This window comes from Medicago sativa, chromosome 8 (genome assembly GCF_051527215.1).
Source record: "Medicago sativa cultivar Bolivia chromosome 8, Bolivia_mono, whole genome shotgun sequence".
NCBI classification, from domain to species: domain Eukaryota; kingdom Viridiplantae; phylum Streptophyta; class Magnoliopsida; order Fabales; family Fabaceae; genus Medicago; species Medicago sativa.
In genome coordinates, this window is record NC_140756.1 from 16,991,617 (window position 1) to 17,011,071 (window position 19,455).

Below are 19,455 nucleotides of genomic sequence, written 5' to 3' on the forward strand. Positions count from 1 at the left end.
CATTTCAATTTTCAATACAACTTTCATCATTCCCAATACAATATAACTCTAATTAATACTACTTTCATCATTCCCAATACAATATATTCCACTTTCCCCTTTATTTATACATTTTTCTTAATCTGTGTGAAAAACCAAATTGGAGTAACATTTTTTATTAAAAAAAATAAACAAGTACTAGTTTGTTCTTGACAACCATTTACTGTACTTATTTGGTTGATTATGAGTAGTTTGTATAGTGCTGCCATGAACTCGAGGCCAAAAAGAACCGATAAAAAAGTAAGGTATGGACATATAATAATTCTGAAACATCATTTATAGTATACGGCTTATCACACAAAGTCAATGTAAAAAGAGATGCATTATCATATTCTTCTCCTTAGGTTGTAATCATGACTGCTCCAAAATTTTCAAACTAGGTCCCTCCTTCTTATGTAGACATATTTGGGCCCCACCCTCTATCCCCAAGTCCACCACCATGTGCCTTTATAAAGATAAAAAATACTCCCTCCGTCCCGGTATAATTGACCTACTTTGGTTTTTCACACAGATTAAGAAAAGTGTATTAATGAAGGGGAAAGTGGAATATATTGTATTGGGAATGATAAAAATAGTATTATTTAGTGTTATATTGTATTGAAAATGATGAAAGTTGTATTGAAAATTGAAATGGGTCAGTTATTTTGGGACACTTTTTTTTAGAAAATGGGTCAGTTATTCCGGGACGGAGGGAGTATTCACCAAATTTTCTTTTACAAAATAAAATTAAATTAAGGGAGACATAATTTATAGTATAAAATTACATAGAACCATTAATCTTAGAGAAAATTTACAACAAAATTAATGTATAATCTAAAAATTATAAATTTTTTACTTGAAACTCAAGTCACAATGAGTGCGAACGAAAAGTCTAACCATATATATCAATCGCAGTCGATCAATCAACCTAATTTCTCAATTCATGAAAGTACCAAGAAATTAATAAGCAACACACAAGACAAGAGTATACAATACTACCAACTAACATTCCAATTAATAAACAGAGTGAAACTATTTGAACAACAAACGTTAACATCATGTGCCCTATCTCTATTTTGTGAGCTACCTAATTAACATGATACATCTCACATTGATATATGTAGACAAGAAAATGGTGCCCTATGTTCCCCGTCACCCCAGCCACACTTTACCACCATCCCTTCAATGATTCTTTGTCCTTTATTCTTCTGCAACAACCCATTCCCCCCAAGGTTTTAGGCTTATAGCTACTTGCTTCTTTAGCTACCATTATTGATGTAGCTGAATATTTGATGAACTGCTTCTGCTATGTCATTTGCTGGGCCTAGCTTACAGTCTTCTTCAATCTGTATCACCCATATATACAGCTCGTTATTTATTTATATACAGCTCGTTATTTATTTATTTATTTATCAAATGATAATAAATAGTACTCCTTAAAAAATTTAGTTAGTACTAATATAGTTAGTACTAATAAAAAATTTGTCAAAAACAACTAATAAAAAAATTATAAAAAGTTTTTTTTAAAGAAAGAAACTTGTATCATTTCATTACTTAAAATGTGTTTAATACAATCTGGTATTTCTACCAAAATCTAGAAACTAGCTGAAGATGTGACCACCTTAGCTAATCTATGAGCTGCCTCATTTGCTTGTCTCCTCACAAACTCAACATTAGAGTTGACATAATATAGTTTAAAGATAATTTTACAATTATGAATAATCGTCATAATTATGTAATATCCTGATGTGCAGATGAATAAATAGTTCAAATAATTAAATGATCCGATTAAATTATTTTAGTTTAATTTTTTTCATTTATGTGTATGGCTAAATTTTTTTTTATCAAGTGTTGTGAGCAAATAAAACTTGCAACAATGATCATAGTTCCCCTTTCAAATAGTGTGTTCTATGTGTTCTAGAAACAACATTAGAGAAATAAGAAGTGGCTATTAATTAAAGTAACATTAAAAACTATTTAATATTAGTTTTTAAGAAAATTTGAACTCTGTGCCCTCATACTCATATAGCATTCATTAGCTCCAGCTTATACCTTGTGGACAAACTCAACTCTTCTTAACATATATATAAATTTACTAATTTTAAATATGGTAATAATTTATCAAAATGCATTTTATTTAATTTTATAATGATAAACAATGTTGGAACCAAGGAAGCCAGGTTTTGCTTAGATAGCAAGTCAGAAAAGAACAGTACTCTGACTTGATACCATAGTGAGTTGACCACATTTAAAAAAATAAAATTAAAAATTAAAAAGAAAACACTATGATGAGTGAAAAGACAGAATAATACCTTGAGATTGAAGGAGTAGAGTACAGAAGACTCAAAAGATGTGATGTTTAGGTGAAGAATAGTTAGCCTAAGATTTTCCAAAGCAACAATAACCTTTATCAATTGACCAGCCTTTTTTTTGCACTCAATTTTCAAGTTCACATGGGTTTGAATCAATGTTACTTTTATATCTGCTGCTTCTGATTTGTTTTCTGCCTTTACCTCATTTTCTTCACAAGGTGATAATTTCATTCCATAACTAGGTGGTGATGATGATGATGAGGGCCCAAAATCTTCATTCTTTTTTACCCTTTTTTGTGCTTCAAGAGATTCAAGCAATTGTTCCAACTCTTTCACAAAATCAATTGCTCCTCCAATTATTGATGCTTGGTCACCCTATCACATAAACATTAAACAAATCAAAACAAAAAAAAAAAAAATCTTTACCTAAGTGATTTTTAAAACATAAAAAAATAAATAAAAAAACAAAAATTTTAGTGTATATTTAAATAGAGTTTAAATTTAACAAAATGAGTTTGACAAAATTAACACAAAAACAAATTGAAAAAATCACTAGACACTAACATTTTATTGAAGCTAAAAAATTATTTTTTACTAAAATATCATTAACATAATGTGATTATATCAAACTCAAAGAAAATCCAAACATGCCCTTGTATACAAAACCAAAAAAGATTGGATTTTTAACATGAAAATCTCAAAAGAAAGGATTTTGAAGAAAAGGGTATAAGAATTTGACTTCAAATTTCATAAAGAATGATTAAAAAGTTCATACCCTTTGAACATATGAAGATGGCATAAGAGACCTAAGAACACTAAGGTGGTCATTCATTTGGCGTCTCCTATTACGTTCAACAGCAATATGTGTCATTCTTTGATTCTCAACATCTTCCTTATTCTTAACTGGTCTTGTTCTTTTTCTCTTTCTCTTTTCCCTTGTTGTTCCTTGTTGAGATTTGGAACATGATTGTGCTGTTTTTGTTTCTTCTTGTTGGTTACATTCATAGCTTAATTTCTCAATGCATGAAGTTGAAAGTGAAACTTTGTTGCTTTCTGATTTCACTGGTGATTGCATCTCCAACATTTCTTGTGTTACACAGCTTTCAAATTCCAATGTTGCGCCTTGAACTTGTTGTGAATCCATTCTAGGAATGTAAGCTATGTCTTCCCATGGTTTTTTCATATGTTGAAGCCTTAAAAGTGTTTGAAAGTTTTGTTCTTTCAAAGGAAAAAACTGTGGAGAATCAACACTTTGAAGCATTTGAAGAAATGGCATGTTATCTTCTAAACTTGATATGAGAAATTGTTCTTCCTCTTCAAATCTCAAACTTTGTTCATCAAGTAATGTTTGGTCTAAACAATTCACTTCACCAAAGAACTGAAAAAAGATGTGTTAATTGGTTAAATAATGAAAAAATTAAAAGAAAAAGTGAAGTAGTGTTTGGTTAGATTTCACTATCAAAACTCAAACTAAATAATTCAAAAGAAGTAAGGAATATATGCTTTAATGAATGAGGATGAATTTGGAGTTTGGTAAGAATGGAGAAAGGGGTAAGTAATAAAATAGTAACAAAAATAGTATGTCAACAAAAGAGAGCAAGAGAAGAGAAATGTAATTTTTAGGAAAATAGTAACATAATGCATTCAATGCTATAGTTTTAATTTTGAAGAGTAAATGCAGTACCTTTCTTGATTCTACAAATAGGATTAGAACCAAGAGAAAAAAAAAATGTAATGCAAAACTAAGAGAAAGAAATACATACACAAGAATTGATGGGTCCTTGAAGCCTCTCCATGATCAAAGTGGTGTATATGTCACACTTAAAATTAATTTAATGCTTTAGCTTTCAATGAGGGTGACCAACATTCCGTATGGTAATGATTTATACTAACAAAAGAATGGTAATAAATGTAAAACCATAAGAAGAAGCGGAATAAGACCCCATATGAGTAATACCCCAAAAAATATACTCTTTTGTTTTATGATATGATTGATATACTCTCTTATATAGAATATAACAATAAATGCTTTGTTAGTAACCAACAAACAACTCTTAAGTCTCACAACAAAGGAAAGATAATTTTTGTGTGTGTGTGTGTGAAAAGAGAGAGAATAGTGTTGATCTAAAAGAAGCAGAGGGATTGTGGTAAGAAATGAAAGGTGGAAACTTCTTAAATGGGGTTGCAAGAGATATGCTAGGCTAAGCTAGGATATATATTTGAAGGTGTGTGTGAGAGAGAGTTGGTAAGAGAGAGAGAGAGAGAGAGAAGGGTTGTCTGATTTGTAAGGTCCCAAGCATTATTGGCGGGGTGTGTGGCAGTTTTGTTGTCTATCAGCAGGGACAGATAGTTGTGGGACTCTTCACCATCTCTCTGTGATTCTCTCTCTCTCTCTCTCTTGAAAGATGAAAAAGAAAGAAACTTTGGAAAAGATTGGAAAGGTTTTATGTGGATTGTGTGGTTTGTTTGATGATGATAGATCAATTTTTTCTATAGACTATTTACTAGTTTATACATAAGTCCAAATTATAGAACTTGCAATATTTTTTAGTTATCTTAGTTACACATTATGGGGTGGCACTTTGGTGCCATTAATGGCACCATGCCATTAGATCAGGGTCACACATTGTCCCAAGTGTGTGTGTGATGTGTGTGTTAGGTGCCATCAATTGCCAGGATTTAATGGCACAGTGCCATTAATGGCACCCAAGTATTGTCCCATATTATGATGGGTATGTTTAGAGTGGATCTACCGCCTCGATAGGACAATTATATTAAGGAAAATGATAACTAATATTCTTGAACACTGGTTAAACAAACCAATATATGTATTGACACTAATATTAGCCATCATTTTACGACTTACAACTAGTGTGATTTGTGATTGTGAAGTGAAATAGAAATCTATCCTTGGATGGAAAAGTACCTATTGAACAATATAGATGACATATATGTTTAATGTCTTAAAGTTTTAGGTTAAGATATTAAGAGATTTTTTGTTGTTGTTTATTGTTGTTCTTATCTCAATATAACGATCCTTCAAACTCTCTTCATGATATTGAATTGTATCAAGGTTGATGATTATCCTAAAAGAGACACTTACTTGTATCAATAGTCTCTCTAATAATGATGGCCAAGCGAGTGTCTAATTAACATAGTAGCGACAATGCAAGTGTATGGAATACACTTTCACTTGAAGGAAAGCATATCCAAATGAATGAATATACCTACACTTGAAGAGATTGCTGGTGACATATGTGAGTTAGATGTCCCAAATTGGATTGAAACTGGAAGTTGAACAACATATAAATGAGATGACTAACATACTTAATATCTTAATGTTTTAAGTGAAGATATAATGTTCAATTCTCACTATGCAGTTATTCTTAATCCATTATGATGATCTATCTAGTTCCCCTCATGAACCAACAATTTACACATTGCCTTTTGATAATACAAAACCAATCTAATGAGTTGACACTTCTTAGACAAACCATTATGATAATATTTCAATGAATTATTTAAGGGTTTTGCTAACGAATGTCCTTACTCCTTAGGACACTTGTTATAGATTTAAGAAGAGAAATAATTGATAAGTTTTATTTAAAAAGAAATAACTTTTTAAAATTTCAAAGCATTGAATGTACTCCTTCCGTTCCATATTAAGTGACCCAGTTGATTCCGTCAAACATACCAATGCACATTTTTTATCTTTAATATCTATTAGAAAAAATTATGAAAATTTAATAATTTTAAAATATTGATCGGGACGAATCCAACAACATCTTATATGATATTATTTATCTTTGTATATTAGTAAAAAAATATGATCAAAGTATGTCAGGTCAATAGTACAAATTATTAAATATGTCATCTAACATGGAATGGAGGGAGCATCATTTTAAAAGAAGGTTTTTTCTTTACGGTTCTTAACTTGTTAGCATTTTCCATTATTTAATACCAATATATCATACCAATGAATCACAACTTATAAATTTAATAAACAAAGCCACTATTGTTTTATAAGACTTTTAAGCTTATAAAAAAAATTGTATATACCGATATAAAATTTGGACAATAATATTTGAACATCTTACTTTTTTAATACATTCATTTAACACTTCGTTTTATCTTTATGTATCTTTTTGTATCAGATCATAAATTTATTACATCTAGAATAATATATCACTTTAGTTTTTATTTAATTTAAGGTGTATACCAAAGACGTACCCCCAAACATTTTCCTAAAGTTTAGTAGATAAATTTTAGGGTTAAATATGTTTTTGCTCCCTATAAAATTTGAAACTTCTAAGTTTAGTTCTTACTAAATTTTAATAGCATTTTTAGTCTCTACAAAAAATGTTTACATGTAATTTTAGTCTCTGCTAAAATAAAGTTTGTTTAATTATCCTTATACTCTAAAAATTTTGAATGATTTTTTTTAGACAAGTTTAGAACATTATTAAAGGTTCATTTACTAAAATTCAGAATTTTTTAACATGAAATGAATTAAATATGAATTGATTTAAACGAAAATAGTTTAAGTTAACAGTACCAAAAATTTGGATGTAGAAATCAAGTTTTGAGATAATTTTTTGCAGAAGAACTTTTAGTAATGTTTTTGACGCATCTGCAAAAAATTGTTCAAAAACTTAAGAGTTTAAGCATAAATAAACAAATTTGAATTTACTATGGACTAAAAGTGAGTGCAAATTTTTTTTATAAAGACTAAAAAAGCTATTAAAATTAAGTAAGTACTAAACTTAAAAAATCCTAATTTTCTAGGAACCAAAAAATATTTAACCCTAAATTTTACAGGTGTATAATAACAATTTTCTTCCTTCAAAAAAAAAACAATTTTCTTTCTAAAGAAAAAATAAATAAAAAAACTCTGTTAAAGTTCAAGAGCACGTATTTGTGCACATGCCATCACTTGTTTATCCGCCAGTTCTACTAGTCAATTTTTACTGCATGTCTGCACATGGGGGCAGTCTGGAAGCCGTGCAAGTACGAAGGTAAAGGAAAAACCTCTTATATTTTATTTTTTTCATTTTGCAATAAAAAAAATTATTTTGAATTAATTAATTTTTGTTAAAAATGATGACAATGAAATTTAATTAATGTTTAAATGCATTTTTCACCACATATTTTATTTAACTTAAGAAAAGAGTATTTTTTTCATAAAAGTTTTGTTCGAATTATATTCTTCCACATACAAAGTTGATGCTATATTTTGTACCTTTATTCGAAATAAATTAGTTTTAGTTAAAAGTTGATCATTTAATAATCTCCAAATAATCAACGATAACTTTGATGAAATCGAATTGTTCAAAGTGACATTATACAAAAGGGAGTCTAAGATTTCTTCAAAATTAGATATCAACATGTAAGCTTCTTTGATTGAAAATGTATAAAAGAAATCAACGTCCCAAAATCATAATCATATATCAATCACATTATATGTTAGATAATAACACCGTAGATTCTTCCATTAACTCTCTCTCTCTCTCTCTCTCTCTCTCTCTCTCTCTCTCTCTCTCTCTCTCTCTCTCTCTCTCTCTCTCTCTCTCTCTCTCTCTCTCTCTCTCTCTCTCTCTCTCTCTCTCTCTCTCTCTCTCTCTCTCTCTCTCTCTCTCTCTCTCTCTCTCTCTCTCTCAAACAAAGAAACTTATTCTTCAACATACTCTCTTTAATCTACTACGAGACACCATATCCTTTGCATAAACCTCCTTATCCATCGCTAAAACAAATAATCTATTAAAGTGATCTTTTAACACATCCCCACCAAACCAAGGCTTGTGCCAAAACAACGTGTGACTACCATTTCCTATTTTCCTAGTGATTGTATTGCTAGCTATATGGATGAAAGAAGATGATGCAAACACAAATTTCTTTAATGGCTTGGTTAAAAGCATAAAAATAAATATTAATGCTACCTTAAGCATTAATCTTAATGGTGAAATGGTGGAAGGAGTAGATTGATTTAAACGAAATGTTTCTAATAACTTTAATAAAAGGGGATAAGTCTTGTTTGTTTTTGAAACATATAGGATCCTTATCACTACACCTTTTAACTCCCCCACCCTAGCGACCAAACAATCCTTATATCTCTTAGGGTTTATTCTTGTTGATGTGTTTCCAAAATTCTATTTTTGTCGTTTTCTTTTCTTTTTTCGTGATACAAACTTTTTTCGTTGTCTTTCTCTAACGTTATGATTAGCTCCTAAACAACATAAGGAATATAGTTTTGTTGATTCCACCTAGGGGTGAAAGGAACTTCATTGAAGGCGGTGGTGTTTAATTTTTTGTTGATGAGAGAATAGTGGGTGTCGTGAAATTTAATGATTGAGAAAAGATAGAGAAACTATATAGAAAAAAAAAAGATAAAAAACTGATTTGTTACAATTAAGTAAGATAAATGACCTCTTGAGTAATTTTTCCTATTTTCATTTTGCTATCAATACATTTCTTTGATGTAAACCATGTATCCTCTTCCCTCAATCCTTGTGGGACGTAAATGGACGGCAAACTCTTCATAAGAGTTTTATTATTGTTGCATGCTCAAGACTGGATTCAAACTCAGATCCTTGGTTAAGTTAGAAGAGACCCCGCCATCTCATCTAAGCGCTCTTGGGTTGTTGTCAATACATTGTATCACCATGTTGCATACGTGTTAAGTGATTGCTTTAAGGGACATCATAGTACTTGACAATAATTGAAAAGGAGACAATTTATTCTTGGGTTAAATATGTTTTTGGTCCCTATAAATATACAAACTTTTCGTTTTAGTCTCTATAAAAAAATTCTTCAACTTTTAGTCCCCAAAAGGTTTCTATTATCACTTTTGGTCCATACTTTTAAACCAACTCATGTGTAACCATCATATTTTTCAATGAAATTTTGCAGAAATGTGTGAAATATTATAACAATCTCTCTCAAAAAAGTAAGAATTTTTTAACAAATCATGAATTAAATATGAATTTTTAAACGTCAAAAACATAAAATTTCATATTTAATTCATGTTTTGTTAAAAACTTCTAATCTTTTTAGAAAAATTCTTATAATATTTAAACATTCTTAAAAAAATTCATTTAGAAATACGAAAACTACACACGAGTTGACTTAAAAGTAGAAGCCAAAAGTAGTGATGAAATTTTTTTAAGAAACTAAAAGTTGAAGAATTTTTTTAAAAAAATTAAGACAAAGAGTTGGTATATTTATGAGAACTAAAAACATATTTAACTTTATATTCTTTATACCCGATTTAAATCCTAAAATTGTATCTTTTCTCAAAAACACATGAACCTCCATTAAACTATGTTTAGCACATATACCAAAAAAAAAAAACCATGTTTAGCACAACTTGTTCTGAGACTTCTATATGCTTCTCAAATTTATTATCTGTTGGAACATGTGTGGAAATTGAGTAAAAAGATTAAACACAAATTCCCACATTGGGTAGAACTAGTGTTGTGTGAATTGAAAAAAGTGGTAGTCCCACATCGGATGGAACACACACATTAGTAGCGTTTATATAATGGGGGTGTACCTCTAATAGGGGTACATAATTATGTGAACGAAGTAAGCACTAGAGAAAAAATATATATTGATATATATTTTATTATTTGGAAATGATAAATTAAATAATTAATTTAATCATTATTAGAAAGTGCTTTCTTAGTCCCCAAGTTTTGCTAAAATATTGTGGAACGCAATCTAGAATATTTTGGAACACAATCTGAAATATTTTGCTAGACAATCTAATATATTTTAGTGCATGATCTGAAATATATTTTGGTACTCAATTGAGATATTTTTGTACTAGATCTAATATGTGAATTACTTAATCACAAAGTAATGTATTACTTGTTCCCAAAGTTTCTCACTTATTAGTTGTGAATTTTCTCTATAAATAGAGAGCTCACACAGTGCATTCTACACACCAAAGAGTTTCATTGAGTTGTCGGGAACTCTTTCTCTCTTCTCCCTTTCTTGACTTGTGTTGACGAGTTTTTCTTCTCTTCATCTCCTTTTTATGTCCCTTCGGATTTAAGAGTGTTTTTAAGACCATAGTCCCTTTTCGGTTTAAGGACCCTTCAAAATTTAGAATGATCTTAAAAACATAGTCCCTTCGATAATATAAGTCCCTTCGGAATAAAGAGTACTATTAAGATCATAGTCCCTTTTCGTAACAATAATGTCCCGTTGGAATTAAGAATGATCTTAACGGTATATAAATTATTTCAATAATTTTCTATTTGAGGAGAAATGGTGGTATCACCATATTTGAGTGGTCATAGTGTCATATTGATGTTTTGGAGAAATTAAAGTTAGAATGGTGATAACACCATATTTGAGTGGTCTCAGCACCATAACAGAGTGGTAACAATACCATATTAAAGTGGTTTCAGTATTAAAAGAATGGTCTTGGTACCATATTGTAGGTGTAATTCTCGAACGGTTTTCTACAGTGCAGTAGCTAACCGCACAGTTGTACCTGGGCTTGTTTTATCCTGGAGGCGGCGTGGTTGATTGTCTGCCTTGCACAATTTTGGGCAGTGCCATGAAACGTCTTAAAGAGAGCGGCCTGGTCGTGACTCAATTTAGTAACAACTTTGGTAGATAATAGAATTTGGAAATCCAAATACAACAGTTTGGAAATTCAAAAACAACAATTTTAAGACGTTTCGAACTGTCATGTCTACCGAAGAAGTTACTTATTAAGGTTTAGTTGTCCCTAGATAAAACAAGGATAAATCAAGTTATAGAAATACATCTTTCCACTGAAACAATGAAGTGTTTGTTGTTACAACAACAACACTAAGAAATTCACATGTCGCTTTTAATGGTAAAGCATGGAGTTAATTGTGGATAGAAAATTGTCTCGGCAAATCCATATATTTTGGCAAAAATTATGCAATTTAAATCCTATTTATTTGATAGAAGGATTAAGTGTTCCTCTCTTTGATAGTTATGCAAACAACACCGTGAAATTCGTAACCAATCGGTTATGGTGTGTGAGTAGTCGAAGTGCCTTGGCTCCGGTTGCCTAGTGGAATAGCCTTTTGACCGCCCCTAATCAAAGCTAATTTTGAATAGCTGGAATGTACCGAGTAATAGGAGGACAATTTCATCAGTCCTTTTGCTATATGTGTGAGTTGAAAAGTGAACATTGAAAAATCAAAGAATGAACTAATTGAAAAAAGTTTTTTTTTGATGAAATGGAAATTATATGAGAAAATTTGTTTCAAATATTTCATATAAAAATAAGAAAGAATCTGAATTTCAGATTTCTATTGAATAAAACTGAGTTGACTCAGACTTAAAGAGAGACTTGTGTATCATCTTGTGGAGAAAGACTACGCCTTTGATGGTATGTTCAAAATTAAATTCTCATTCTATTTTATTAGTTGTGTGATTTTAATATTTGACTCGTGAATAAGCGTTTAATTTTTAAACTTGAGTAACTTGGACTTAATTCCAAAGTTATATGATTAGACAATTTTATTTATTGCAGTCAAGATATATGAACCAAAAGTTCATATAAATCAGAATTTAGAGAATATGAATCTCTAAACATAATAAATTATGATATGTGTGAACTCGATGGCACATAAACTAGAAATGAAAAATGATATTTTATCATATTTATTGATGACTGTGAATTTTGGAAAATAAAATTGATAAGCTTGATATGTTCAATTTTTATAATGAAAATTGAAATTTATAGAGTACTCAAGTCTAAGAAAAAAAATTCTAATTAAGAATTTTTTGAAGAAAAGACAATTCAACTTGTCTTATTTTTGAACTTGAGTTTGTCTGGATTATATTTAGATTCTGGACTCCAAGAGAGTTGAACTCACTAGTAGAGCCTATGAATGTGTATTCATTGGTTATGCTATAAATAGTGAAACATATAGGTTTTATGACCTAAATGTTAAAGTGATCATAAAATTAAAAGATGCTGATTTCTATGAAGTAAGTACCCCTTTAAATAAAGAATAGTGGGGGCATTAACGGAGGCGCGACATTAGTGGGGGAAAATTTATTTTCCTTTAAAAAATATGAACTAGTGGGGGCACTATATCTGATCACATTCCAGTAATCATAAATAGTTATGAAAACATCAAACGAGATGTTATAGAACCTCGAAGAGGTAAGAAAGCAAGAATTGCTAAAGAGTATGGACCTTATGGTTTATACATTGGAAGAAGATCCATTTAGCCTTTAAGAAGTTATATCCTCATTGGATGCTGAATTATGGCAAGAAACAATAAACGATGAAATGGATTCTCTAGAGTCTAACAAAACATGACACTTTGTCGACTTGTCTCATGGTTGCAAACTAATCGGTTGTATTTGGATTTTAGGAAAAAGAACTAAAACCTGATGGTACGGTTGATGAATACAAGGCTATCCTTGTAGTCAAAGGTTTTAGAAAAAGAGAAAAATATTGACTTCTTTGATACTCATTCACCAGTCATTAGAATCATATCCATAAGAGTACTAGTCCCTTTAGTCGTTGTTCATAACTCGATAGTACTCCAAAAGGATGTGAAAGTTGCCTTTTTTATGGTGAACTAGAAGAAGAAATATATATGAAACAACCTGAAAGTTTTGCGTGTCTTGGACAAGGAAAACAAGGTATGTAAATAATTCTTTGTGAGGTCTATAATAAACTCCTAAGGAATGACATGAAAAATTTGACATTCTAATGTTATCGAATGAGTATGAAGTGAATGAAAGTGACAAATAATATTTGCACGATCATATGTCTCTATGAAGACGACTTGCTCATATTTGATTTAAAGATTCATGTTATGAATTATGTGAAATCATTGTTTATCAACAACATTGATAAGAAAGACCGATACAAAGTTGAAGTAATTCTTGGTTTCAAGATTACTAGATCAGAAAAGAGAATTTTTTTTTGATGAATCTCACAAAGTTGAGAATATCTTAAGGAAATGTAATTATTTGACCGTAAACTTGCAATCATATATTATGATCCAAGTGTAAGAACACTTGAGATGGAGTTAGAAAAACAGAATATGCGAGCATCATTGGCAGTACTTAGGTATGCCACTAAATGTATTAGACCCGACATTATCGATGTCGTGAAACTTTTGTGCAAGTTTACTAGTATACGGATGAGAAGCATTGTCATGCTATAGAAAGAGTCATGAGGTGCTTTAAGAAGACTATGACTCTAGGATTACTCCTGAGGAGTAACCTATTGCACTTAAATGGTACAAGATATAAAATATAACATCTTCAGATGAGTATTTAGCGACCAGTGGCTACACATTGAGCATCACTGGAGGAGTTGTTTGTTAAGACAAATGATATTGACTCAGTCCACTATGGAATGAATCTGAGATGAGAACACTAGAGAAAACTAGTGGAGAAGCAAGTCGTTGATAAGATGCTTGCTTGTTGAGAATCCTTAGTGGATAAAACCGTTTCCAGAAGTGTTAATTCATTGTGATAGTACTGCAGCTATTACAAAAATTGAGAATCGTTAGTACAATGGAAAGAGACAATGATTAAGGAACGAACACATAAAGGGTTAGAGAGCTAGCTACTCTCAAAGGGAACGATTAAAGTAGATCATGTACGTACTGATAAAGAATTAGTCAATCCTTTGACGAAAGGAATTACTATAAAGAAAGTCCTAAACACATCCAGTAGGATGGGACTGATGCCCAAAGGTCACAAGTGATGGTAACCCGACCTACATGACTGGAGATCCCAAGAAATAGGTTCAATGGGTAATAACAAGTCATGAGTGATAGAACATGCTATGAGAAAATTAAGAAAGCATGAATCCTGCAGCGACAGAAGGATGATATAATAGAAACTCTTAATGAGATCTATACTCTATGTTGAGTGGAGTACATAGCTACAGGAGTACTCTTGATAGACTCACCTATACGAATGTGGAACTGAGGCCGGTTTCTATGGAATTCGGGGCAGAATACCTAGAGCGTTCATTAAAACTGGGATAGACGTTGTAACACCCACAACGTGGCCCAGTAACAGTGCCGGGTAGCCCATAGTGGAAGTCGGCCAAGGCCGGGTAGCCCAGGGAAGTCGGGCTGTTACAGGATGACCCCACGTTGATATGAGGAACCGAATCACATCGGAATGAGAGGGATCCGGAGGCCGTGTAGGTATGGGACTACATGGTTGAAGGAAGGCTTATAAGAATTGTTAGGTACTACCCATATCAACAAGATGCATCTTCTTTTCGGGAGCTCAATCCATAGGAACTCCACAGTTAAGCGTGCTTGGCTTGGAGTAGTACTAAGATGGGTGACCTACCGGGAAGTTTCCCGGTAAGCATGTGAGTGAGGACAAAGCATGCTGAAAAGACTCGTGTTGGTTTGTGGGGTTAGTCGGCAATCCTGTAAGCAGTCTGGGATGTTACACTTGGTATCAGAGCAGACCTCTCCCAGTACGGTGTGGTTCGGGGACGAACCAGGCGGAAGCTGGTGGGCATGTAACACCCACAACGTGGCCCAGTAACAGTGCCGGGTAGCCCATAGTGGAAGTCGGCCAAGGCCGGGTAGCCCAGGGAAGTCGGGCTGTTACAGGATGACCCCACGTTGATATGAGGAACCGAATCACATCGGAATGAGAGGGATCCGGAGGCCGTGTAGGTATGGGACTACATGGTTGAAGGAAGGCTTATAATAATTGTTAGGTACTACCCATATCAACAAGATGCATCTTCTTTTTGGGAGCTCAATCCATAGGAACTCCACAGTTAAGCGTGCTTGGCTTGGAGTAGTACTAGGATGGGTGACCTACCGGGAAGTTTCCCGGTAAGCATGTGAGTGAGGACAAAGCATGCTGAAAAGACTCGTGTTGGTTTGTGGGGTTAGTCAGCAATCCTGTAAGCAGTCTGGGATGTTACAGACGTGCATGGCCATAAACACACGGGCTTTTAGAATACACCTTGGAAAAGGTTTGTGTGCGGGAGTCTGGGATGTTACAGACGTGCATGGCCATAAACACACGGGCTTTTAGAATACACCTTGGAAAAGGTTTGTGTGCGGGTTCTATGTCTGAGATAGAGTTCAATGCTGCAAGCAACTCTTGTTAAATCGGAATATTATCCGCTATGCAAAGGTTCAAGTTGTTGGCGACACCTTTGTTTACTAGCAAATCTTATAGAGACGTTTTTAACGTTATTTCTGAAACCATTTTTTAAAATTCAGGTGGGGGATTGTTGGAACATGTATGGAAATTGAGTAAAAAGATTAAACACAAATTCCCACGTTGCGTAGAACTAGTGTTGTGTGAATTGAAAAAAGTGATAGTCCCACATCGGATGGAACACACACATTAGTAGTGTTTATATAGTGGGGGTGTACCTCTAATAGGGGTACATAATTATGTGAACGAAGTAAGCACTAGAGAAAAAATATATATAGATATATATTTTATTATTTGGAAATGATAAATTAAATAATTAATTTAATCATTATTAGAAAGTGCTTTCTTAGTCCCCAAGTTTTGCTAAAATATTGTGGAACGCAATCTAGAATATTTTGGAACACAATCTGAAATATTTTGCTAGACAATCTAATATATTTTAGTGCATGATCTGAAATATATTTTGGTACATAATATAATATATTTTGGTACTCAATTGAGATATTTTTATACTAGATCTAATATGTGAATTACTTAATCACAAAGTAATGTATTACTTGTTCCCAAAGTTTCTCACTTATTAGTTGTGAATTTTCTCTATAAATAGAGAGCTCACACAGTGCATTCTACACACCAAAGAGTTTCATTGAGTTGTCGGGAACTCTTTCTCTCTTCTCCCTTTCTTGACTTGTGTTGACGAGTCTTTCTTCTCTTCATCTCCTTTTTCTGTCCCTTCGGATTTAAGAGTGTTCTTAAGACCATAGTCCCTTTTCGGTTTAAGGTCCCTTCGGAATTTAGAATGGTCTTAAAAACATAGTCCCTTCGATAATATAAGTCCCTTCGGAATAAAGAGTACTATTAAGATCATAGTCCCTTTTCGTAATAATAATGTCCCGTCGGAATTAAGAATGATCTTAACGGTATATAAATTATTTAAATAATTTTCTATTTGAGGAGAAATGGTGGTATCACCATATTTGAGTGGTCATAGTGTCATATTGATGTTTTGGAGAAATTAAAGTTAGAATGGTGATAACACCATATTTGAGTGGTCTCAGCACCATAACAGAGTGTACCATATTAAAGTGGTTTCAGTATTAAAAGAATGGTCTTGGTACCATATTGGAGGTGTAATTCTCGAACGGTTTTCTACAGTGCAGTAGTTAACCGCACAGTTGTAGCTGGGCTTGTTTTATCCTGGAGGCGGCGTGGTTGATAGTCTGCCTTGCACAATTTTGGGCAGTGCCACGAAACGTGTTAAAGAGAGCGACCTGGTCGTGACTCAATCTAGTAACAACTTCGGTAGATAATAGAATTTGGAAATCCAAATACAACAGTTTGGAAATCCAAAAACAACATTATATGTGTTCCATATTCATCTCCATATATCTTAATAAAACCAACAGCTTTTAGATTGAAATCTATATATGTTGCATATAACATATGTTCCATTATGTACGTATTTCCTATGTCACAAGCATTGGTCCAGCAAATATCAGCAACTTTGAAGTTGAAATCTAATGAAGATTTTTATATTCATAGTACCATTTTTCATTAATCAGATATCTATCAAGTGATTTATTCCTTACATATATTCATAATCAAGACTGTCAAGTTTCTTTCCAAGCCATAATCTCTATATAATCTAACAAGATTGAAGTGATAAATTTTGTAATTTTTATGTAAGGGACAAAATTGGCTCTCGGATTTTTCGTCAACGGCTAAAATAGGTCTTGACTTTTACATTTTTATAAGATACACAATTAAAAATGTGCGAAAAAATCATTTGGGAATCTCATCTAACATAGGACTACCTTATCTCATATATACACAGAAACATGTAGGACTACCTTATCACCATTATGTCATGAATCCTGCACCGATTATCATATGAACTGGGTTACCTTCATTGAAGTTCATCCTCAATGTTAGAGTTGACATTCATGATAAGATAAAGTGTGGACGGTAGCAACTGATTTATCTAACATAGTACATTTGGATAACTATGTATTAGTTTATAAGTTATAACCACGTATCTATATGAAATACTATAGAAAATGGCACATTAATAGCTAGCCTCAAAAGCACAAATACATTATCCATTTTTATGAAACATTAATTGGCAAGACTCACAATCAAGATCTTTCACAAAATCTTCTACTCAATTTTAGTCTCAAATTATGTAGAGGCTAAATAAAGACAACCATGTGCAAGATATCTTGAATCCAATGTGTGTGATGATTTTTTCTTGGATTGTTGTTAACCCATTCACGCGGTCCAGTGTTCCACAAGCTACTATTCTGTCGTATAAGGCGTTTTTTAGTTCCATGCATTTCATTTTTCCATTGGTTTTACTTAGATTTGCCTAATTTAGTGTGAAGTATTGTTTTCTTTTTCACCATAATTAGGGTTTTTGACTCCAATAGACTAAACTCCCCAAACTCAAAGTATCTTCACAGCATAAGTTATTTAGACCTGTTAAGAAACTAATCATCAAGTCGATAGGAGAATTTGTTGTTTTAACACGGAGTTGAGCTACTTTTCAGATTGACGACTCCATAATCGAATTCACTTTTTTTTTTTTTTTTTTAAGAAAAAAAGATTCACATTATCAACTCCCCAAACACCATGTTAGTATAGAATGATGTAATTTTTTTTTTGGACAAATTGAATGATGTATTTTTAAACCATAGTATAATGTGAAATTATAATTATCGATTAAAAAATAAATTATATTTTTATAGTTTCATTAGTTCATAATATTTATAATTTTATACCTAAAATAAATAAATTTAGTGATATGAAACTTCTAGTGTGATATGCAAGTACTCAATTGTTGTTCTATTGGATACAATATAGCTAGGTGCATCATCAACTATTTCATTCAATGCTAGCTTCATTTAATAAATCATGAAATAATTAATACTAAAAAATAAAAAAGAACTTTAAATAATTATTAAAATCACATCACATTAATTAATGTATCATAGTTACTTCCTGCTTATTCTGATGAGTGCCAAAATTATACGTACACTCTACATCAATGATATGAAGCAAGTCGGTACGTAGAGCATTTTTGTCTTAAGAACACAACCTGGTTTTCCATGACCCTACTAACTTACTAAGTAACTTGGCTGCATATGTTTTTTTTTTTTCTGCATATGTGATATGTCGACAAATTATATCAACAAATTTTTGTTCATCTCCATAAGTCGTATTTACAAAGTTTTTTTTTTAGATAAATGAAATTTTATTTTTAATGTAATATTCAATATTTTATTTCAATTGTACTCTTTATTTAACTTTATGTATCCTTTTTTTTTTTGTTGAAAAAAACTGTCTATTTTTGGAAATGATATTATTTTATTTTTTTTCGACAGAAATGAAATGGTATTATATTATGATAAATGTTGAATATCCTTAATTTGATAAAGTTATTTCCCTTACTTTTATTTATATTATTTTTGGTAATTTATAAAAAAAAAATTAATCTGTGAAAAATTATATAACACTTATAATAAACCGAATTGGGTGATAAACAAGAAAAAACAAAAGAATTTACTAAAAAGGGTCAGGTTAACTTGTGCCCTAAGGACATATGTTAAGGAACCTAAAAAGAGCAACTTTGCATTGGAAATCATAATATTTTGACTTTTAAAAAGTTGAATGCACGACTTTTGATACATATAATTCTATAATAAGTTCCTTAACATGTGTCATTGAGGGCATAAGTTAACATTTGCCTACTAAAAAAAATAAAAATGGTCGATTCTTGGTGTGTCTGTTGTTGCCTTTACTCTTGGGGTAGAGGCAGCTTATATTGGGTCATACTCCCTCCGTCCCTTAATGTAACCACCCATTTGATTTTATTTTTGTCCCTAAATGTAACCCCCTTTTCAAATTACTAGATGCATTTATTACTTTTTTCCTAAACATACCCCTAATTAATACTTCTAACTTGTCT

The 19,455-nt window shown here is 31.8% G+C and overlaps 1 protein-coding gene across 1 annotated transcript; it reads right to left on the minus strand.

Moving 5' to 3' along the window:
• Window positions 1–1,004: 1,004 nt before the first annotated feature.
• Window positions 1,005–4,523, minus strand: LOC146897412 (basic helix-loop-helix (bHLH) DNA-binding superfamily protein). Its single transcript, XM_085731230.1, has 4 exons — window positions 4,094–4,523; window positions 3,106–3,708; window positions 2,331–2,705; window positions 1,005–1,364 (listed from the first exon to the last, which is right to left on the minus strand). The coding sequence occupies exons 1-4, from the start codon at window positions 4,124–4,126 to the stop codon at window positions 1,278–1,280; spliced, it is 1,098 nt and encodes a 365-aa protein (XP_085587356.1). The 5' UTR covers window positions 4,127–4,523; the 3' UTR covers window positions 1,005–1,277.
• Between the last annotated feature and the right edge of the window lie 14,932 nt (window positions 4,524–19,455).